The 24,588-nt window shown below is 39.3% G+C and overlaps 2 protein-coding genes across 4 annotated transcripts in view; both read right to left on the bottom strand.

The window, feature by feature from the left end:
• Positions 1–3,841, bottom strand: part of ldlrb (low density lipoprotein receptor b) — a 36,224-nt gene extending 32,383 nt beyond the window's left edge. The window contains exon 1 of the mRNA XM_088341572.1: positions 3,664–3,841. Within this exon, the coding sequence (XP_088197698.1) occupies positions 3,664–3,727 (64 nt within the window). The 5' untranslated portion in view covers positions 3,728–3,841. The remainder of the gene's footprint in view (positions 1–3,663) is intronic.
• An 8,059-nt stretch (positions 3,842–11,900) lies between these two features.
• Positions 11,901–24,588, bottom strand: part of smarca4b (SWI/SNF related BAF chromatin remodeling complex subunit ATPase 4b) — a 44,019-nt gene continuing 31,331 nt past the window's right edge. For all 3 annotated transcript variants that reach the window (XM_088341577.1, XM_088341576.1, XM_088341575.1), the window contains 5 exons: positions 22,219–22,327; positions 22,043–22,144; positions 18,313–18,445; positions 18,101–18,240; positions 11,901–15,656 (listed from right to left, as the gene is read on the bottom strand). In XM_088341577.1, coding sequence (XP_088197703.1) covers positions 15,621–15,656; positions 18,101–18,240; positions 18,313–18,445; positions 22,043–22,144; positions 22,219–22,327 — 520 coding nt within the window. In that variant the 3' untranslated portion in view covers positions 11,901–15,620. The remainder of the gene's footprint in view (positions 15,657–18,100; positions 18,241–18,312; positions 18,446–22,042; positions 22,145–22,218; positions 22,328–24,588) is intronic.

Raw genomic sequence — 24,588 nt, forward strand, 5'->3', positions numbered from 1 at the left:
AAATCCAGCTACTGGCCTTACTGTGCGGAGTTTGTATGTTCTCCCCATGTTTGCGTGGGTTTTCTCCGGGCACTCCGGTTTCCCCCCACATTCCAAAGACATGCATTTCAGGTGAATTATCCCTAGGTGTGACTGAGCGAGTGAGTTGTCTGTCCACGTGTGCCCTGCGATTGGCTGGCAACCAGTTCAGGGTGTCCCCTGCCCACTGCCCGGAGATGGCTGGGATGGGCTCCAGCCTCACCCCACGACCCTAATAAGGATAAGCGGTACAGCTAATGAGATGAGATGAGATGTATTTTCGTTTAAATGTGAATGGATGACTGGATGCTCTTTGACAATACATTTTCTGAACTGAACTGATAATAAAGACTATTCTATTTAAAATATTGGAATGTCATGAAAAAGTATACGAGTAGGTCGTTAGCCGTAATCAGCAATACTAAAATCAGTCCGAAAAGGCTGACAATATTTCAGTTGATATCTAATAAATCAAGAGTTTTTTTAATTGCATTACAGAAAATACATTTTTTTTTATTTAATCACATATTTTGTTGAAAAATGTTTTGCACAAAGATTCACTTCCCCCTAACTTGAAGTAAAATATATTTGGGGTGTTACAAATAAAATAAAGTATTTCTTTTCCTTTTGTTTTATTTTTATGATTTTTTTTTTATTGAAAGGTAAAAGTTCCTGTACATCACTTGCGTCAAACAGGTGGCCCGCAGGCCAAATCAGGCCCGCTAAGGGATTGAATCCAGCCTGCAAGACAACACTCAGAGAAGCGCAAGAGAAAAACAAGCTGCAGGTTGAAATATGTCAACTTGATGTTGCCAAAGCCATGTGCCTCAAACAAAGAAAATGTACTTGTATTTATTTCTCTCTCTCTCCCTCCCTCCTTTTCTTTTACACCCCTTTTCTCCCACTCTGTCTCTGTCACTCTCTGTGCCTCTCTTTTTCTCTTCCTTTGTTGCTCTTTGTCTCTTTCTCTCTGTGTCTTTTAACCTCTTTTGCTCTAACTTCCTTTTTTCCTTTCCTCTCTTTCTCTTTTCATACCCTTCGCGCTTTCTTTTCTCTTTTCTCTCCTTTTGTCTTTGTATTTCTCTTTGGATTTCTTTCTTCCTCTCCCTTTCTTTTCTCCCTTTCTCATGACTTTATCTTTTGTTTCTCACGCTCTCTCCCTCTCTCTCTTTTTCTTTCTTTGTCCCGCCCTCTCTCCTTTTCCCTCTCTCTTTGTTATTTCTTCATCTCTCTTTTTCTTTCTCTTTAATTTACTAGTCCGGCCCCCGACAGAATGTTTGTTCTATCGAGTTCAAATGAGTTTGACACCCCTGCTGTACATCTATAGGGTGTGATGTCATGTTTTTCCATCCATCCATTATCTGCACCGCTTATCTTCAGTAGGGTCGCGGGGGTGCTGGAGCCCATCCCAGCTGTCTTCGGGCAGTGGGCAGGGGACACCCTGAACTGGTTGCCAGCCAGTCACTGGGCACACACAGAGACATACAACTCACTCGCTCAGTCACACCTAGGGACAATTTGGACCACCCAATAAACCTGACATGCATGTTTTTGGAATGTGGAATGAAACCGGAGTGCCCAGAGAAAACCCACACAAGCACGGGGGAAACATGCAAACTCCACACAGGAGGTTCAATCTCATGACCTCAGAACTGTGCCGCACACGCGCTAACCACTGCGCCGCTGTAATAACCTGTCATGCTTTTTATTTATTTATTTATTTTACCCATTTTGTCCCAGTGTCTTAGTATTTGACGTCTTGAATGCTGGGTAGGAAGTTTTTGATTTTTTTTTTTTTTTAATATTGTATTCTTAATGTTTTTTACTTGTTTTTTACTTGTACTTTGGGTTGCATTTCAATGTTTGAAAACTGCTATACAAATACATTTCGACTTTTCCAGAAACAGTCATGTATCGTTTTTCAATTTGTATCTGTTTCCATACCTTGCTCTAATGAAAAACTGGTGTCTCCACTGTTAATTAGCAATTCTCGGCACATTTTCAACAGAAGTACCAAATGTGACCCACTTCGCCCCAAATGGAAAGTGGTAATATTCTATTTTTAGCTACAGGTTGATAACTGAGGAAAAAAAACTGGAAAATCGTGAAAAATTACATTTTTCACAATTTTTACTTTTAAAAGATATGACATTCGAAAACAAGGGGCACAGGGGAAGGGTGGCTAGCGCGCGGAACCGCCGTGCGGAGGTCCGGGGTTTGATTCCAGCTACCGCAGCCTCCCCGTGTGGAGTTTGCATGTTCACCTTGTGCTTGTTTGGGTCCCACATTCCAAAAACATGCATGTCAGGTTAATTGGCCGGTCCAAATTGTCCCTAGGTGTGAATGAGTGACCGAGTATTCTGTCTCTGACTGCTCTACGACTGGCTGGCAACCAGTTCAGGGTGTCCCCTGCCCACTCCCCGAAGATAGCTGGGATGGACTCCAGCACCCCCGCGACCCTACTGAGGATAAGCGGTGCAGACAATAATCCACATAAATCGGGAGAGTAACAAAGTTCAATACTTCTGATTTTAGAAAATGAAATGAAAGTTATTTTAATGTGTATTTAAATAATTATGTGCTAAAAATGTCTTTCTGTCTGGTCTATTTTTTTTAGATGTGTAAAAATGCCTTTGTTAAAATTAAACTTTAAAATGAGACTATCCCTTTTTTTGCAAAAATATTTGAATTACATCACACCAAAAAAAATAAACTTTACACATGATTTTCTTAGGTTTTTGGATCAAAAAAGGTGGATGGAAGGCCGTAATTCAAATGGCCGTCTCTTTAAAATAGTTCATTGAATAGCTTTGATGTTATCATGTTAAAGTTAATTTCTTATACTTTCCATTCATACCAAACTCCCAAATTTGATATTCTCATCACGGTGACTCAATTCAATAGATCAGGTCACAAATTATGAAATATGTAACATGCGACAGGAAAAAACATTTAAATTCGAAGGGAGGGCGGGAACTCTCAGTTTAGCGCCTTCATGACGAAGCAATGTGAAAAACTAACTTAAAGCCCCAGTGTGTAATATTTGACACCACTGTGGTTGAATACAAACCAGTACCCCACCAAGCAAGAAAATGACAGACGAACATGACTTAAGTAGGTATTCCACTATGTAAACCAAATAAAAATTTCTTGACCTATTATATTTGTTAATAAAAACTAACATTGGTATTATAGTTCATGTATTTTTTCCTAGTATTCAAATCGATGTTTTGTATTAATGAATGAATGTTTTGTCCCACTAGGATGTACTAAATATGACACCCTGTCCCTTTAAGATTTTTTACCCAAAATATAAATGCATGCAAAAGCATCTTTTGTGTAGCGAAGGTCACATTTGTATCCATCCACATGTAATGTAAGTCTATACTTTTGAAAGGGTAAAAGAGATTCATTCATGCAGACTATTACTTTTCCTCACTTTGAATCATGACGCAGCAACCAGCCAAGCCACGCCCACCAGAAGCAGACAAACGGCCCGGCAAAAGTCATTCATTTAATAAAAATAAAAAATAAACTTTAAAGACCAAATTTAGTTAAAAATAAGGCAAATATACAAAAATACTAAAAACATATTAATTCTAGTTTGGCCGCAACAGTAACAATGACGCAAGCGTTTCCCCTCACCTGTCACGGCGGCGCAATTGATCAGCATCAGGAGGAAAGTGCACAGTCGCCACATGGTTGACATTTGCTCCTTTTTCCAACTAGAATGAGAAAAATGTAACTTAATGGCGAAACGACAGGGAGAAGTAACTGTTCTGCCTCTCGCGTTTGACACGGAAACGGCGTGGGAGAAGCAAAAGCCGGCGAGTGAGACCCGGCCTTAATTTAATAACTCTTCAAATCAGGGGGCGGGGCTTCGACAGTGGCGTGATCTGAGACACGAGGGGCGGGGCAAGGCGTTGGCATTGGCGACAATGATGCGCTATAGAAATAGCTTTTAAAATCGTGATGGGAATTCCGGCTCTTTTTAGAGAACCGGCTTTTTTAGCTCGGCTCACTGAATTAGAGTCGGTTCGTTCAGCTCCCAAACGATTCTTCTATTGAAAGAAAATGTTTTTTAAATGATATATTAGCAATATTAATGAAACATTATGCAGCAAATGAATTATTTTAAAAAAGTATTATGCTACTATATTATAATGGTCTTTATTGTTTCAACATGCAGTGAACCTTTAGCTAATGTCTCATCTCATTAGCTGCACCGCTTATCCTCAGCAGGGTCGCAGGGGTGCTGGAGCCCATCCCAGCAATCATCGGGCAGTGGGCAGGGGACACCCTGAACTGGTTGCCAGCCAATCGCAGGGCACCTTTAGCCAATGTAGACTTTTAAATTGTATAGACTGTACTCAGCAAACGACGCTGAGACGACCCGACTCCTATTGCCCAGTCACGAGTGCCATCGTGAGAGAGAGAGAGAGAGAGAGAGAGAGAGAGAGAGAGAGAGAGAGAGAGAAGATAGAAAACGATGGAAAGACAGAGACAACGATGGAAAGACAGAGACAACGAGGGCGAGACAGAGACAAAGAGGGAGAGACAGAGACAACAAGGAAGAGAAAGTGAGACAGAGCGAAAGATAAAGAACGAGAGATAGAGAGAGAAATCGAAAAATAGAAAGAAATGAAGAGAGAAAGAGAGAGAGAAAGACAAAAGGATAGGAAGAAGAAGAGTTAGAATGAGAAAAATACAGACAGTAAAGAAGGAAGAGGGAGAGCAAAAGAACAAGAGAGTAAGAGAGAGAGTAAAAAGAGAATAACAAAGAGAAAGTCAGACAGTAAAAGAGAGAAAATGAGAAAGAGAGAGAGCAAAATATAGAAAGAAGAGAGAGAGTGATAGGAAGAAATAGCAGTAGAATGAGAAAATTAAAGAGTGTAAAGAAGAAAGGGAGGGAGAAGGAACGAGAGAGCGAGAGAAAAAAGCGAGAGACAAAAAAAAGAAAGACCGAAAGAACAAGAGAGAGTAAAAGAGAGAAGGGGTGAAAAAAGAGTGAGGGACAAAGAAATAGACTGATCAAGAAAGAGGGAGTAAGGGAAAGAAAGAGAAAGGAAAATAGATAACAAGAGACAGTGAGACGGCAAGAGGAAGATAAAGAGAGAGCAAGATAGACAGAGTGATAGAGAGAGGTAGAAATTTTTTGTTATTTGGTTGTTCTGCCCACGCGTGCGTATGTTCCCTGCGTCCTTTCTTCCTTATTTTGTTCAGTCAGAACCAGCGGATATTTCACCATGTATTGTGTCCTCTTCCTTTCATTTCTTGTTTCTTTATATCTAGCATATGTTTTAAATTTATATAGGAGGGATTGGTTGTCAAGCCTGTGTTTGAGAAGCTTCAATGTCTTTCAATTCTGATTATCGCAGTTAACTGAATTGTTCTCTTTCTGTACAATATCCGACAGCAATTCCTTTCTCGCAAATGCATCCTTTTCCGATATCTTATTCTGTGCCATTTTACGGGAATCTGTTTCTCCAGCCATGAAGGAACCTGCCAATGTATATTGATACCACATACCAATAGCATTCTTACATAAATTTTAATATATTCTTCTCTAAAATCTTATTTTGTGTTAACATTTATGGAATTCGCTACTCCAGCCACAAACTAAAACCACACACAAACAACATTAGTACATCCATTTTCCTTCCCTTTGCATAAAAAAATGACTGATGTGCAGGGTTGGGTAGGGTTACTTTAACTGGGTTACTTTCAATTACTTTTGGATTACTCCAATATCAAACATGCTAATAAAAGACAAAAGAAACTAAATAGGAATAAAATGACTACATTTTGTGCAGGCTTGGGGAGTAACGGAGTACATGGAACGTCAAAAATGATGTTGGCAAGCTGTTTGGATTTATTTTCATTTTGTTTCTGTCGCATTTTATGTTCGTTTTGCCGGAGATCAAAGAGATCAAAGCCAGGAGAGAAAGCTTGCCACGTGTTGTGAGTCATCATTTTATTCATATTTAGTTTAGTTTCTTTTGTCTTTTATTAGCATATTTAGTATTGGAGTAATCCAAAAGTAATTGACGTGTTTAAATAAATACCTTTAAACTTCAACATATACATTAGGATTTCCTTTATTTAATCCATTTAATTTCAGCTTCCTGAATAAACCCTGATTAGTATCGGCTAGTGTTGTATATTGATACCTGGTACCAGTATTTAAACTCACAACACAATGATAAACAGTGTTCTGATAATTTATCTCGTTATTGTCAAAACAAAGGTAGCCAATAAAACTAATAAATAGGAAAATGTTTACATTTTCTTTGCATCTGAGTGCGGCATCTTGTTTAAATGATTTTGCAAAGCAATTTATTTAGCATTTTTTTTCTCCTAATGTATACATCATTTCCATCTGCGGGTATTCTTCTAAGATGCAATAAAAAAAAGGGAAAAGCCGTTCTACTGGAAGTGACTGAACGAAGACATGTGTTTTTCGTAAGGAGATCGGAGTCGCTGCCAAGCTTGAATATTTCATGTGCGTAAATGACGCAACTGTCGCAAAATGATTCGATTGGTTGGCCGGGAAGTGGGCGGAGTTACGACTCCGAGTGACTTGCAGAAAGATGGTTGGTTTACTCCTGGTGGGAATTCCGAGAATGGGGAAATACTTGTTGGATCACATATTTCGACACTATCGTAACCTGCCACCTTGCACAAACTCTGCATTCGAAAGCGTGTGTAAATACTTTTCAAGGGGATAAAGAAGTATTTGAAATGATACCTCAAACGAACCAGCATCTTTATTTTGCTTGATTTGGGAATACAAACTATACACAACGTCTCATCCAAACATAAAGCTGCGTATTTGTGAAATGTTTTGGGGGGATATGACGTCACACCCCTCTTAATGGTTTTTTTTTGTACAACAGTGCATCCCTGTGGTAAATTCGGCTCACTGTAGCTATTAAGATCTTCAGTATGGAGTGTGATCATGGTTGGGTAGGGTTACTTTAACTTGATTACTTTTAATTACTTTTGGATTACTCCAATACCAAATATGCTAATAAAAGACAAAAGAAACCTAAATATGTGTAACCGCGGTGTACGTGTCCCACCAAAAATCCACATTCACGCTGGACTGGATGATGAGGTTTTTATTATTACAGTTTCTGCAAATGGATGAGTCACAACATTAGCTTTTCTGCTGGCTTTGATCTCATTGCAGTTCTCTCTGGTAAGACTGCCAACAAATCATATCAAAGAGCTTTCTTTTCACTTTACATAAAATACATTTTAGAATATCACAACACATTTTTACATCTTTACATTTTAACAAAATACTTTTAACAAGAGATCGTATAGTGGATTTTTAACGTTTACAATGAATTCAACATATTTTTCTTTAGTCTGAATTTTAACCAACATCTTCCTTTTTTTAATGTATATGAGAAAATAGAAATAAAAACAATAATGAGTATAAAAACGGGTACAATTTACCTGCAAATGGATGAGTCACAACATTAGCTTTTCTGCTGGCTTTGATCTCTTTGATCTGAACGAGGGGAATTAATATTTTAGCAAAACAGAAACAAAACGAAAATAAACCTAAACAGCTTGACAATATCAATCACATTACTGTGCATGTCGAGAGATTTGTCAGCTGGGGTTATAATGTTTAAAATTAACCTCTTTTGTGGAGCACCAAAAGATGTGTCTTACCATTGCAGTTCTCTCTGGTAAGACTGCCAACAAACCCCGCCTCCCGGTCACATGTCAGAAGCCAAAACCAAGCCCCACCCCATACCAGCAGATGGCACTGTTGGACTCATCATTGCAGGACATTTACCAAAAACTATACACATATTTCAGCAGGAATTTCAATAAAACAAAAGTTATTATTACACCCGTTACATATGAATAAAATGACTAAATTTTGTGCAGGCTTGGGGAGTAACGGAATACATGGAACGGCAAAAATAATGTTGGCAAGCTGTTTGGATTTATTTTCATTTTGTTTCTGTCGCATTTTATGTTAGTTTTGCCGGAGATCAAAGCCAGGAGAGGAAGCTTACCACGTGTTGTGAGTCATCATTTTATTCATACTTTCATCAAACTGTATGATCGATGATAAAAAGCCTCAAAAGACCATTCCTACCCGTAATTTATTGACATGTGTGTTTAAACTTCAGATATTTTTACTGACTTTAAAATATGTCAGAAAAAAATGTTAAAACGTCATATTGTCAGACATAACGAAATTGTGAATATGCTTGATTGCTGTTAAGATTGTCGAGAGGGGTTGTTCAAAACTCACATTGTTTGTTTGCTGTTATTAGTGTCAATACATTCGTTCAAACCAAAACTGACTTTAAAATATACACAACGGTCGCACGACGACCTGTTTATAAAATTCTTACCGTGCTGACGTCTGATTTTCTCTCGAAACGCCCGAGGTGAGTTCATGACGACTCGGAAATATCCATACGTAGTACTCGATCAGAAGTGTCAAACTCATTTTAGCTGGGGACCACATGCTAGAAAAAAATAATCTCACCGGGGCCAGACTGGTAGATTAAAGAGGAAGAGGGAGATAGGGCGAAAAAAAAGAAGGAAAGAGAGCAATACAAAGAAAGAGAGCAAGAGAACAAGGGAGACAAAGAAAGAGAGAAGTAGAGAGGATAGAGAGAGAAAAGGGGAGAAAGGGATAAATAAAGTTCCCAATTGAGAGAGCACAATTGGAGAAAGAAAGGGAAAAAAGAGAAAAGAAGGAAAGATGAAAAAGAAATGAATAAAGAATTAAAGAGCAAAAAAAGTGAGAAGGAGAGAGACAAACAGACAGAGAAAGAGAGAGCGGGACAAAGAGACAACGGGAGAGAAAGAGTGATAGTGTGAGAGAGAAAGAACGAGAGTGAAAAAGAGAGAACATGGGGGAAAGGAGAGCAAAAGAGAGAGCAAGATAAAAAGAGAGAAATGGAAAATATAGAGAAAGAGAGATGTTAAGAACGATAGAGAAGAGGGGAGAGAAAGAAAGAAAGCGTGAGAAAGTAGGGAAAGTGAGAAAAATGAAAAAGAAAGAACATGAAAAAGAGAGAGGGAAAAAAGAGAGATAAAAATAAAGGAAGGAAAATAAAAGAGAAAAGGAGAGGGAAAGAAAAAAAGAAAAGAGTGAAAAAAAGAAGAGAGAGAGAGAGAGAGAGAGAGAGAGAGAGAGAGAGAGAGAGAGAGAGAGAAAAACACAGCCCCAGTTGCTTTGCTAGTGGCACCTGCCTTTGGCGACATCAAGTGGACTTATTTCCAACTGCAGCTCATTTTTCTTTTGTGCATCTTTCGGCAATGTCTCGCGGGCCCAGGATAAAACCTTTGGCTGCCTTATCGGCCCACGGGCCATGAGTTTGACACATGTACAGTAGACCCTCGGAATACGACATTAATCCGTTTGGAGGTGGGAATTGCAAAGTGTTATTGCCATATGGCGGGGGAAAGAAACTTACGTTAATAATCGAATTTGAACTCCACGCACCCAAAGTAAAAAAAAATCAAAACATAAAAATTGTATTAGTACATTGTAATTACTACTTTTACGCAATATGTGTGTATACGATTACACAAATATTTAAAATCTTTTTTTACCTTTGGCATGACGTGACCTGAGCTAGTCAAGTGGAGTAGCGGGTGGATGCAGAAGTGGCTGGAAGCGGCGGATAAATATTCAAACTGATATTAAAAAAATACATTTGCAAGGGAATGTGATTTACCTTTGGTGTGACAGGACTTGAGCTGGTCGAATGGAGTAGCGGGTGAACGCTGAAGTGGCTGGAGACAGCGGATTTAAAACAAAAAACGATTTAAAAAAATCCACTTGCGAGGATTTTCAGGCCCTTGAACGGCTTTGTTGCTTAAATCGTCTCTTTATACCTAATAATCGTCCCGATCGTCAATTGGTTATTTACTATCTCAAGCTTCGTTTCCATTGTCATCATCTTCTCGCTTCTCCCTTTAGCACCACGGCAAGTCTTGGCAACCACAGCTAAACAAATTCAAGTTTATACAAGAGGTTATAAACTGAATGAAGAGACATGGAGCATCATGGGCGGGAGTTCTTCCGATAGCTTATCGGCACCTTCAGGATGCTGTGACGCAAACCAATAGCAGACAAGTATCTTTCATGAAGTCGGCCAATAGCAGACAGGTATCTTCGACGCGTATGAAGAACTTGACTTGCAGTCAGACGCACAAACCCTGCAAAGTTCGAGTTTTAAAAAAAATTTAGGAATGCAAAATAATTTTTTGTTTATGTCGTATGGTGGGGTAATTCCATTACCAGTGGGCTGAAAAAAATCCTTACTCCCCATTTTACATAAAAATATTATAAGATAGTGACCGTGTATCCCAGGAGTCTACACTGTAGAAACACATTTTAGATCGGGGGCCACATGGTAGAAAAAAGACTCCCAGAGGGGCCGGACTAGTAGATTAAAGAGAAAGAAAAAGAGGGTGAAATGAAGAGAGAGAGTGAGTGAGAGAGAAAGAGAAAAAGATAGAGACTAAGAAAGAGAGAAATAAAGATAGAGAAGTAAAGGGATGGGAGAGAGAAATGGAGAAAGCGAGAGAAAAAGAGTTAGAGAGGAAGAGAAAGTGACACAGAAGAAAGACAGAAAGAGAGAAAAAGAGTGAGAGAAACCAAGAAAAACATGAAGGAAGGGAGAAAGTTAAGTCACGCTCATTGTGTAGCCCTTAATCACAAGAAGTCTCAAAGGGCTGTAAGGACTATCAAAACTCAAAACCTAAGCATGAGGAAAATGAAGAATAGGTAACCAAAATAACCTTTCAAACAATTTTCAAAAACATCAGACTGCATTGAAAAAAAAGAGAAAAAAAAAAAAAAAAAAAAACCTTGGATCATATTTTAAAAGATTGAAGAAGAAAGAGAAAGAGAGAACACAAAAGAAAGATAAAAGAGAAAAATACCAAGGAAGAGAGAAAAAGAGACACACTGAAAGAGAGAGAAAGGAGGAAAGATGAAATAGACAGAGAAAGAGACAGAGAGAAAGAAAGAGAAGAGAGACAACCAGAGAAAGAGAAAGACAAAAAAGAGACAGAACAAGAGAGAGGAGAAAAGAGAAAGAGAAAAATAAATTGGGAGAGAGATAAATAGAAAGATAGAAAAACACCAAGTAAAAGATAAAGAAAGAGTAAAGGGAAGAAATAAATAGAAGAAATAGAGATAGAACCAGAGAGAGAAAAATAAAGAAATAAGATAGAGGAGAAAAAAGATAAACAAAGAGGAGAGAGATAAAGAGAAAAACACAAAGGAAGCGAGAAAAGGCACAGAAAGAGAGAGACACGGAAAGAGAGAGAAAGAGACAAAAAGGGAGAGAGATGAAATCGAGAAAGACAAAAAATACATAAGTAGAGAGAAAGAAAATAGAGACCCAGAGAGAGGAGAGAAAAGAGAAAAAGAAAAAGGAGATAAAGAGAGGAAGAGATATAAAGAGAAAGATGAAGCAAAAAATACAAAGGAAGAGAGAGAGAGAGAGAAAAAGAAAGATGAAATAGAGATAGAAAGAGAGAACCAAAGAGAGAGAGAGAACAAAGAGAAAGAGAGAAAAAAAAGGAGAGTGATAACAAGAGGCAGAGAAAGAAATACAGCTCCAATTGCTTTGTAAATGGTGCCTGTCTTTGGCCACATCCAGTGGACATATTTCAAACTGCAACTCATTTTTCTCTTGTGCTTCCCTCAGGATGGTCTGGCCAAATTAAAACCCTTGGCGAGCCGCATGTTCTACACCCCTGGTCTAAAGTATAGTGCTTATCGTGATCAACTTGGATAGGATCTATTACAGTTTAGGTTTACGGAATTTGGTAAATAATACAAAAAAAATCTAGATACATATGCAGAATAGATATACATAAGACACGTTCACATTTCATTTATTGTTCCAACGTTATTGTTTCAAGTCACCACGACACAACACAACACAGACAGAAGTGTTGATACTTTGGTTGCCTACCCTATTCAAAAAAGTACAAAACAAACCCTACATATACAGAACATCCAACAAGCCGAGAGGAGCTACCCTCCCTCTGCACTTTTTTCTTTGAAATTGAAATGAGCACGATGGAAATTTTTCGAAAAAGGAATACGTGCGCGAAAAAGAAAGATCCGATGAGCCGGCTGTGCTACAGCATCCGAGCTGTTCGGCTGCAAATATAAGAAATACATACAGTGAAGAAAATAAGTATTCGAACGCCCTGCTATTTTGCTATTTCTTCCACTTAGAAATCATGGAGGGGTCTGAAATTTTCATCATAGGTGCATGTCCCCTGTGAAAGAGATAAACTAAAAAGAAAAATCCAGAAGTCACAATGCATGATTTTTGAACGATTTATTTGTGTGATACAGCTGCAAATGAGTATTCAAACACCTGAGAAAATGAATGTTAATATTTGGTAGAGTAGCCTTTGTTTGCTAATACAGAGGTCAAATGTTTCCTTTAGTTTTTTAGCAGGTTTGCACACACTGCAGGAGGGATCTTGGCCCATTCCTCCACACAGATCTTCTCTAGATCAGTCAGGTTTCTGGGCTGTCGCTGAGAAACACGAAGTTTGAGCTCCCTCCAAAGATTTTCGAATGGGTTCAGGTCTGGAGACTGGCTGGGCCATGCTAGAACCTTGATGTGCTTCTTATGGAGCAACTCTTTGGTTTTCCTGGCTGTGTGCTACGGATCGTTGTCGTGTTGGAAGACCCAGCCACGACCCATCATCATGCTCTGACTGAGGGAAGGAGGTTGTTCCCCAAAATCTCACAATACACAGCCCCAGTCATCCTCTTTTTAATGCAGTGCACTCGTCCGGTCCCATGTGCAGAAAAACACCCCCAAGGATGATGCTACCACGCCCACGCTTCACAGCAGGGATGGTGTTCTTTAGATTGTACTCTTCATTCTTCTTCCTCCAAACACGCTTAGTGGAATTATGACCAAAAAGTTGTATTTTAGTCTCATCTGACCACAAAACTTTCTCCCATGACTCCTCTGCATCATCCAAATTGTTATATGCAAACTTAAGACAGGCCTTGACATGTGTTGGTTTAAGCAGGGGAACCTTTCGTGCCATACATGATTTCAAATCATGACTTTTTAGTCCGTTACGTACAGTAACCTTGGAAACGGTGGTCCCAGCTCTTTTCAGGTCATTGACCAACTCCTGTCGTGTAGTTCCAGGCTCATTCCTCATCTTTCTTAGAATCATTGAGACCCCGCGAGGTGATATCTTGCATGGGGCACCAGTCCGATTGAGATTGACCGTCATGTTTAGCTTCTTGCATTTCTAATGATTGCTCCAACAGTAGACCTTTTTTCACCAAGCTGCTTGGCAATTGCTCCGTAGCCCTTTCCAGCCTTGTGGAGGTATACAATCTTGTCTCTGGTGTCTTTGGACATCTCTTTGGTCTTCGCTATGTTACAAGTTAAAGACTTACTTTTTGTATGGGGTGGACAGATGTCTTCATGCAGCTAATTACCTTAAATAGGTGCATGTGATTCAGGATGATATATGGAGTGCAGGTGAACTTCTAATGGGCGGACTAACAGGTCTTTCGGGGTCAGAATTCTGGATGACTGTTCAAATACATATTTGCAGTTGTATTACACAGATAAATCATTAAAAAATCATGCATTGTGATTTCTGGATTTTTCTTTTTAGTTTATCTCTCTCACAGTAGACATACACTTCCGATAACAATTTCAGACCCATCCATGATTTCTAAGTGGGAGAAATAGCAAAACAGCAGGGTGTTTAAATACTTATTTTCTTCACTGTCGTTACTATGCTGATACATTCATTTTTTTTGTAGTCTGTTTTTATTTTCAACAGGATTTGCAAGGTATGGATAGCTTCATTTTTTTACCTCTAGGCACATCCCATAAATTTACAAAGCTTGAGTCGTAGAGAAGAAAAGAAAATATTTTTTAGATTTAGACGTTGTACTAAAGTACAGTGGGAAAGTTAAGGAAACAACAAGACATGAATATTTCCGAGTACACCTTTCCAAGAGAGTTTGAACATTTGTAAAATATGCATTCGGAATTTTATGATTCAATTCAAGAGTTATTTTTAAAGAAGAAAATACAAATATTTTTTAAAAAAATGAAATATTACATGTTACAAATCATGTAACTGATTAAAGAAAATATTTATTTTCTTATTTCCAATTACTTTATGTTGGTAAAATAATAAAACAATCTTTTAAATTAATAATTTAAAAAGATGGTATTAAACAGTTTGTTGAAATATACTACTACAATTTTGTAAAAGTAAATTAAAGCTCATTAGAAGTCAGAATTTCAAGGATTATTTTACCAACTTGAAATATTATTTTTCTTACTACATAATTCATTTCAAAAGTTTTATTTTATTAAATATTTGCAACAATATCTCACCAACTTTAAATATATTTCATATCTTTGACTTTTTTAAGAGTTATTTTAGTCCAGATTTCCGAGATTTTCCCAACTTTAAATATATATTTTTTTAAATTATTTTATCATTCATTTCAAGAATGATTTTTTTAGTCAAAATTTAATGTAAATTTTAACTAAAAAAATTTTTTTTCTTGTTTTATAGTTCATTTGAAGAGTTCATTATTTAAGTCATAAAAAAACAATATTTAGAAAGATGACTTATTACATTCTATGTACATATACAGATGTTGTTGATTTTTCTTATTTTATTGAATATTTTAAGAATTTATTTTGGTAAAATAAAACAAGAAAATCTTTAATGTGATCCAAATGGTATTTTTTTAACGGATAGCAAGTAATTTAGCTTACTTATTTAAAATGCTTCATTAAAATATTATAGTATTATTATTATAAATATAATAATTATTATATTTTAATACGAATAATGGTAATTTAATTACTTATTTAATCTTTTTTAGCAATCCCACTCAAATTAATCTTTATAATAAGCAAAATTTTGTTATTAAACTATTTTAACAATCACTTTTACTAAAAAACAAAACAAAAAAACAAATCATTTTTCATGAACTTTAACAATTATAATTAGGAAATTAGGAAAAACGAAACATAAAAAATGAGAAACAGAAGAAGAATTATGTTCGTTGTGTATTAGTTCTGTTCCTGACCTGCTTTTTGTTCCTCACTAGTTCCAAAAAAAGACCACAAATGATGGTCTTTATTTAAAAAAAAACACCCGATTGGGTGTATGCGATTTGTGCAAAACAAAGATGAATCCTTAGTACCTCAAGTTTCACGACCCGTGAAATCTTAATTTGTTTTGACCGTCAGCAAGGCAACCACAAAGTAATAAATGATCTTTTCCGAATTTTCAATCGCCCCTTCCTCCCTTTTGTGTATATAGTGCCTTTAAATGCCACTTAAAATTGAGTCATTCATTCTAAATCTTCTTACTACACAGCAATAGGAATACATCAAAAGTAAATACAAGAAGAGCTAAAACGGTGCAAATGCAGATAAACACTTGGTTGATATTGATATATTGCAAACCTTTAAGTCTGATATTCTTTACGGAGGTTTTTGTTTTCTGACGTGCTGCAAATGTATGAGAAGGCGAAGAATTTCTTGTCGCACCTCCCGCTTAACATTCGCACATCAGGATTCGTCATCGGTGGCACTGAGGGAGTGCTCCTAAAAAAAAAAAACACAGATTATTTAAAATGAGCAATCGACTTGTCCACAATCTACTAGCATATTTTGCTAGCAGGCTACCATATGCAGTACTGTAATCCCTCGTTTATTGCATTAAAAGGGGATCAGAACCAGTGTACCCTCCAAGCTGCGCGCGTGCGCAATTGCGCACTGCTCGCACATTCTCAGCGCACAAGAAAATCTAGCCAGCGCACAAAAACCAGGGCTCAAATTTTCCAATTAAGAAACGACTTAAGTCAAAGTTACAGAGCATGAAGGTAAAAATACACGGGTTCCCCTGACCTTGTATCCTAAATGCGGTATTTTGAAGTCGAGTCGAAGTAGAACGAAGTTGAGTAAAGTTAGTAGAGAACCGGCTTCTTCGGCTCAGCTCACTAAAAGGAACCGGCTCTTTCGGGTCCTAAACGGCTCTTCGGGTTGTTTTTGCTTCTTTAATCCCAACATGACCAAATATTATGTACAATTATGCACAACATGACTTAAAGGAAGGGGGGAATAGAACAAAAAATAAAAAAATACCAAAATGAAAAAGTAGTGAAAAGCTGAGAAAAAAAGAAACAAAAGGAAGAGAAAAAAAGAAGGAAAAAATTAGAAAAAAAGCCAGAAAAAAAGAAAAGAAAGAAATGTAGGAAAAAAGTAAATAGAGAACAAAAAGAAAAAAGGAACAAAAAAGTAGAAAAAAACATGGAAAAAAAGAAGAAAAAGTTTGTGTTGCATTCAAATAATTTCCAATTATATCAAGTGAATTGTTGCCAACATTGTACTTCCACTAAAAAATGTGATTAAGTACAGTTCTGTATCTCACAACCGACTAAATAGGCCCCCAAAAATGTTAATATTATGCAACAAAATATATCAGGAAATAAAAAGAAATGGATATCTTGTGCAAGAATTGTAAGAACAAACAACGTTTGTAGGCCGTACAACCTTTGCAATAGTACATGAGTCAATTCATTCAAAAGAGAAAAATAATTTTGCATTGTCAGAAACTCAGCAAAATGTAACTTGATGTCAAGTTTTGGACATGTTTGATAATGATTTAGTTGCCACACTTGGGATTGCTGTTGCTCACCGACTTTGTGTGAACGCTCAGACCCGTGGAAAATTACAGGGAACATTGATCAGAACCCCCAGGGCTGTGTGAAAGTTCGCAACTAGCCCCGCTTCGCAGGAATAGCTAATAGGGAATGATGGATCGCCTCTGTGCGGGAGCTATTCATTGTAGGTGCAAAGAATGGAAAAGAAGAGCTGCCACACATGACACAAATTTTGGCAGTAATATTTGACTGGGGATAATGGAGCACGACCACACGAGTCCAGTTTATCTTAGGCAGAAATACAATAACTGCAAAGAAACGCCGGAGCTAACGAAAGTAAGCGCTCTTGGTCCCTGCTTGCAGCAATATGCGATTGGGGATAATGGATTACAGCTGCACAAGTGCACTTCACATTTCAGTGGACAGAACGACAAAAAAAGAGCCGCCAGTGAAAAAGAGTAATAAAGAAAACTCTCGTTACTTCGCGCTTCAGCTATCACTGGTTCACTCCTTTGCGGATTTAGAGTCAAATGTATTTATTTATTTATTTTGTCATTGATATCAACGTATTGTGCACTGTGCTCTGCAGACATCAGGGACTGATTCGGGAGGGCTCTCTGTTTGAGTGGGTGTGACTATCTGTGTGCGCAACTGTAATAGGCTGGTGTATGGTGTTAATCAACTAGCAGGGCAGGCGCTGCCTCCCAAAACTAACTGGGGAGGAGAGCGACCGCTAGCTTTTAGCGTAAAAAAGTAGAAAGAAATTCATCATTTAAATTGGACTCTGAGGAAAGTCAGAAGAGCGAAAAGAAACGCCAACAGGTGCTATGTGGATTGTTATTGCATCCAGGAATCGACTGAGGCGGTGTCGGAAGGGAAAGCAATAAACTGGCTGCAGGTCCGCCCTGCTGCTAACAACTAGGCTTACAACTCTCCTAAGCCTCTGCTGCGGACCCTGTATCTTTCCAACGCCAGGTCTATAAGCCATTAAACGAAAGACCTAGAGCTACAAAGTGGGCAACTGTTACATTCAGGACAGTTTTATTTTCATCATTGTAGAAATCTGGCTCAATTGGAGGACACCCGATGCTAGCCGGCCGCTCTCTAAATTTCTTACACTGAAACGCGAAGCCCTACAATTTAATTTTACTTTCTATAACGACAATAAAACCATTTATTACACTGCAATTATGGGTCGTGTGTTATCATTTGTAAAACTACAATTGTCTGTAATGACGTAATCTCGAAATTGCCACGCTACTTAGCTGATTTTCACTTTTCGCAGGTGGTTCGGGTCCCCATTAACCGCGAAAACTGAGGGATCTCTGTATTTGAAATTCTTCACATAGGATGAAAAATATATGCCATCGTCAAGAGTCTAATTACCTCTTCTTGTTCTTCATCAGAGTCGTCGTCACTAACGACCGGTTTGGCCCGAGTTCGTCCTGACCTCCTGCTGCGTCCCTTTCCTCGATCCCCGCCTCGCTCCTTCTTGCCCAATCGGATCTTCACCTTGACGGATCGAGCTGTTGTCACCACACACACAAACATATCACAATAAGGGGCGGGGCTACGAGAGAAACGCGAGTGGATCGTACATTCCGATTCTGATCCGTCGTCCTGCTCGTCGTCGTCCTCCTCGCTGTCCTCGCCTTCGCTTTCTTCCTCCTTTTCGATTTTCTGCCGAAGGCTGGTGAAGACCGACTGCAGCACGATGGAGTCCTCGTAGATCTGCCCAGCATTGACATCATCACTTTTTAAGTCACGGGTCGTGTTGGTTTGAACACATTTGCACAGGGGCCGGAGAAAAAAATGGCTGACTGATGTATTTAATTTTTTGTATATGTCAAGTCAAGTCACGTCACATTTATTTGTAAAGCCCTTAATCACAAGATGTCTCATACGACTGCACTGGATTACAATGACACCATCACCTGATCTTAAACCAACATGCGGGCAAGGAAAACCTCTAAACCTCAACATAAGTAAACTAAGGAGCGCCAAAACAGTCGTAAATCCCGTACCTCGGCAAAAAAACGGATTCATTTTTTTTCTTGTTTGCATTTAACTGTATCACCCAGAGTGACTCAGTCAAAAATGTAGGCGTCATATTTGACCCCAATCTGTCCTTTCAAACACACGTTAAGAATATTGCTAAAACAGCTTTTTTCCATCTTCGCAACATTGCTAAAATTCGCCCTATGCTGTCTCAGTCGGATGCGGAGATTATAATTCATGCGTTCGTTACCTCCCGTCTCGATTACTGTAATGCACTACTCTCCGGTCTCCCGAAGTCCAAAATCAAGAGCCCTCAGCTGGTACAAAATGCTGCAGCGAGGCTTTGAACTAAGACAAGAGAGTTAGATCACATTACCCCGATTTTAACTAGCCTGCATTGGCTCTCTGTTAGCTTAAGATTTGATTATAAGGTTCTCTTGGTAGTATACAAAATCATGCATGGACTTGCTCCCTCATATCTTTCAGATTTAATTTCCCCCTATGTTCCGGCTTGGAGCCTTCGCTCTGAAAATGCTACTAGTGATCCCAAGAACCAAGAAGAAATATGCAGTTTCAAGAGCGTTTTCCATTCGGGCCCCGGTACTGTGGAATGCTCTGCTCTCTGAGATTCGATCTGCAACCTCAGTTGAACTGTTTAAATCTAGGCTTAAAACACACTTCTATTACCTAGCTTATGAATGACCTATATTTCCTGTTGACAATATATGTGTATTATTAGTTATTGCAACAACAATTGCAGCCTGGTCATCCTGGAAGGGTGTGCGGTCCCTTCTCAAGGTTTCTTCATTTTCCTCATGTTGAGGTTTTTGACTTTTTCCTTGCCCTCATGTAGGTTTTAGATCAGGGGATGGTGTAATAATAGTCTGTGGTTTGCAATTATCTGTGGTCTGTGCAGCCCTTTGAGACTCTTTGTGATTAGGGGCGTAACAAATAAACATGACTTGACTTGACTGTACACGTTTGTTTGATTGCTTAGAAAGGGACCATTTTATCAAATGTGTTTTGAAACACTTCAATATACAAATAGATGTAGTTACAAATAAAAACTCGAGTTAAAATTATTAGCAAATATCTACATTTTTTTTTAAGTTGGCTGCGTTGTTTTAATTATCCTTAAAAAGTTGAAAGTAGACTATTTTCTGTATTTCAGTATGTGTTAACAATAATAATAATAATAATAATAATAATAATGCCCAACTTTAAAAAAAAATTTTTACCCTACTTTTAGCAACGCTTATCCAGGATGCACAACCTACTAGAAAGCAGGAATGAGGGGGAGAAGAGGGATTTCATGTTCGTTTTCATGTTGTTAGTGTAGCCTGAAAATGGTTAATGTAAGAAAAGGCCTGTTACAGTCCAAGCGCCAACCCAACCCCCCAAAAGATAAAAAATTTATTCGAGGAATGAGCTGATGAGGCTGCGATCATGACTTGTGCCAGGAGATGGCGGCAGAGAAACACAGCAATAATTTTAATCATTTTGCATTTAAAAACCCAATGAAATAGGGTTAGTTCAGGAGTGATTTATTGCTTGAAATGTAATGTCTCGGTGAAAAAAATTATTTAGAAAAAAAGGTACCCAGCTATTTGATTTGAATGTTTGACATGAGCGGAATGAAAATCATTGACTTTACGGGGACACACAAGGGGACGTGGATAAGAAAGACACCAAAATAACAATGCATTTTTATGAAAAGTACTTTTTTTTCATACACTGCCGTTTAAAAGGTTGGGGTCCACCAGACAATAGCCTGTTTTCATCAAAAGCCACACTTTTTTTTTATTAATGAAATGTGTTGCAAATATATAAAAAGAATAGTTGAGACATAGAGCATATCAAAAATAATTATTCTTATTTTAAAATAAATGTTATCCTCCAAACTGAATTGAATTGAAGAATTGAAATGTTGGTGACCCCTAACCGTTGAACTGTAGATATATGTATATGTAGCATTATATCCATCCATCCATCCATTATCTGCACCGCTTATCCTCAGTAGGGTCGCAGGCGTGCTGGAGCCCAACCCAGCTATCTTCAGGCAGTGGGCAGGGCACACCCTTAATTGGTTGCCAGTCAATCGCAGGGGACACAGGGACAGACAACTTACTCGCTCATTCGTATCTAGGGACAATTTCAACCAGCCAATTAACCTGACATGCATGTTTTTTGGATGTGGGAGGAAACCGGAGTGCCCGGTGGAAACGCACATTTGCACGGGGAGAACATGCAAACTCTACACGGGGAGTCTGCGATAGCTGGACTTGGACCCTGAACCTCTGCACCAAGGGGCTGTGCGCTAACCACCCAACCGCTGTGCCGCTTTATATATCTACCATTTTAATTTGAAATGGGTTAAAAAGTAAATGAATGATTTAATTATTTAAAAGTATTTTTCTTCTTTTTCTTAATTTTTTTTTCATGAAAATGTTTCCCTTAGGGCAGCACGGCGGCGCAGTGGTTAGCGCGTGTGCGGCACAGTTCTGAGGTCGTGGGAACCTCCTGCGTGGGTTCAAATCCAGCTCCCGGCCTTATTGTGCGGAGTTTGTATGTTCTCCCCGTGCTTGCGTGGGTTTCCTCCGGGCACTCCAGTTTCCTCCCACATTCCAAAGACATGCATTTCAGGTGAATTGGCCGGTCCAAATTGTCCCTAGGTGTGACTGAGCGAGTGAGTTGTCTGTCCCCGTGTGCCCTGCGATTGGCTGGCAACCAGTTCAGGGTGTCCCCTGCCCACTGCCCGATGATTGCTGGGATGGGCTCCAGCACCCCCGTGACCCTACTGAGGATAAGCGGTGCAGCTGATGAGATGAGATGTTTCCCTTAATTGGTGGACCTCACTGTTAGATTTCATATCTATTATAGAAAGGAGCTAAAGCTTCTGTAAATTTCTGTAAAGACACCCAGAAGCTATCATTTAATTTGGCGGCAGTAGCTCAGGAGGTAGAGCGCTCGTCTTGGGATCAAGGGATCCCAGTTCGAATCCCGGCTCGTCCGTGTTACATGTCGAAGTGTCCTTGGGTAAGACACTGAACCCCTATTACCCCCAATAAGCAGGTTAGTGCCTTACATTGCTGCAAGGCCGCTATTGGGAAATGTGGAGCACATTGTAAAGCGCTTTGGGAATTCATTGACTTGAAAAGCGCTATATAAATGCAGATCATTTCATTTCATTCTGTAATTTTTTATCCAGGTGAGCGCCTGAAACAGTGCGTCTCCAACTCTTTTTCTAAGTAAAATAACATTGGGACGTTTCCTCAATTGTTCTCTGGTTGATAAACAGAAGCAGTGGCGTTTTTGAAGAGTAGGTCTTACCAAAGAGCCTTCCAAGTTGAAAGTTTGAGCGTTCTGGAAAAGCAGCATGACGTCTCGCTCCAGGTCGCCTAGACTTCGGTAGCGGTGACCTCGGATCCTCTCCTAGTCACAGTGAGCGTCATTTTACAAAATGAGATCACCTCGGACAAAAAGAATTGACAGTGGCGATATAATACTTTAATCTTTCTGAAGTCCACCGGCTTGCGGATCAGCTCGTAGTATTCGGGCAGCTCCTTGCGAGAGGGAAGCTGGATGAAGACCTCGCTCAGCTGACGGCCGCTCGCGCTATAGGAAGTGACATCAACAAGTTGAGGCCATGACAGTCGGAATGGTTGGGAAGGTAACCGATATTGGATTTATTGATGTCAAAATGTACTCTGTAAAAATGTTAAGAAGGATAAAAGTTGTTTTCAATTCATTCACTGACATAGACAACTATTCACGTCAAAAATCTATTTTTGCTATCGTGCCATAGAAACGTGAAAGATCCATTCTAACTAGGCTGCCATATATGGCTAGAGACGTCAAAAAGTAATTTTAGACAGGAGACCATAGACTAACATAGACGTCAAAAGATACATCTTAGCTAGGCTCCAATAGACGTCAAAGGTCCATTTGAGCTAGGCTCCTACAGTGTTCATTTTCCCTTTGAAAAGTGATGGGTCCCGGGGACTCGCATGCTCAAAAATCTATGGGTCTCAACAGAGATCTATGGGTCCCCAAAATTTAGTGTGCTCCATGCCCTTACAAACTGTTGTATTTTCCCTTACAAAATACAAAAAATCTTTTTTTTTTTCAAACATGTTTATTTATGTAGTTTAACATGTTATATTGTACATGTGTTTCCTTATATCATATATATTGTTAATGAACATTTTGTTGTGAGACACTGAGTTGCTCGACATGAATAAGGTTTATTATAAAAATAGTTCAAAAATGAAGTCGCTTGGACGAAAAAAGACATGCAAATATAATTAAGTAGAATAATACATTTTCTTATTCAAATTATTAATTCATTTTCTGCATTAAATTATTGTTGGTAATATACTGATTAAAAGGGATCACCACAAACCTGTCTTTTTTCATTTTCTCCTTTTATACTTCCTTTTTTTCTTAACTTCTTTATACAACATAATCATTCGTAGTATAATGCATTAAAGCAAGTGAGCCGTCTGAGAGCCGGCTCTCTTTAATGAGTTGAGCCGAAAAAGCCAGTTCTCTAAGAAGAAACGGACTTTCACTACACAACTCGAACTGGAGATCGGCGTGCAGACGAAAACTCGAACCGCGAGACCAAAACAGGGACACACGTTGATTTGACACGATGCGTCCCCAGCAAAAATAATGCGTCTAGGACGCAGGGACGCGGGCAAACGAGAACACTGCTCCTATAGACGTCAAAGGTCGATTCTAGCTAGGCTGCCATGGATGGCTATAGACATCAAAGATCCGTTTTGCTAGGCTGTCATAGGCATCTAGAGATTTTTAAGATCTATTCTAGCTGGGCTGGCATAAACAGCTAAAACGTCAAATATACAATTTAGCAAAGCTTCCATAGACATCGATGATTTATCCCAGCTTGGCAGCCATGGAATGCTACGCATGTCAAAAATCCATTCTAGCCAAGCTGCTATAGACAAAAAAAGACATCAAAGATCCATTCTAGCTCGGGTTCTATAGACTGCTATGGCTGTCAAATCCGTTACAGGTAGTCTGCCATGAAAGTTTGAGATGGACGTCAAAGATCCACTTTAGTTAGGCTGCCATAAGTGGCTAAAGATACCAAATATCCATTCTAGCTAGGCTGCCATGGACAGCATTTCTGCCTGACGCGCCTCTTCCGGCACCTTTGGAATGATAATGTACCCTGAAGACTTGGGACTGGGTCATCAGCTGGGGACCACCGGTCGTTGATGGTTTGCTCCTTTAACCCCAGGACATCTCCCGGTGGCGTAGCGATGGCTAGGAAGTCTCCCTACCAACCCCACTGATGCCCTAGATGTTGCTTGAAGGCCCACAGCTCCTATTATTCCTCCGAAGGCACAGCCAGAAGCTGTCTTTTTCTGCCTCTTGTGACAGCTTTTTTGTTGCTCTCGAGTTGCCGGCCTCCATTCACTGGTGGGTGAAAGGAGTCTTCCCAAGGTTGATGGGTGGGGGACATTAGTGTTTTTGCCACCATTTTCGCCAGCCATCGCAAACTGGATGATGTGTCAACATAGTGCAGCTGGGCGACAGTTTGCTTCCCGTCTGCAAGCTTCGACTATCTCTCTTCTTCAGGACATCATAATGCCGTCGTATGCAGCGGCCTTGGGACAGTGCCGTCTTGCAGCCCAAGAGGATGTGCTGAAGGCTAGGGTTGATGGTACTGCAGAGGGCGCAGATCTCTTCAGTGCCAAACCATAGGTGGAGATTTTGGGGGCAAGGCAGTGTGTTTAGGTTGCCCGGATTAGGAAGCTGAGCCTGGCTTGAGGGATCTTCCGCAGGTTTGGCCAAGACATAGTCCTGTCCATGACACATTCCCATGTTATCCAGCTGCCCTGTCTGCT

This window comes from Urocampus carinirostris, chromosome 8, assembly GCF_059441175.1.
Source record: "Urocampus carinirostris isolate Australia breed hairy pipefish chromosome 8, RoL_Ucar_1.0, whole genome shotgun sequence".
In the NCBI taxonomy this organism is placed as follows: domain Eukaryota; kingdom Metazoa; phylum Chordata; class Actinopteri; order Syngnathiformes; family Syngnathidae; genus Urocampus; species Urocampus carinirostris.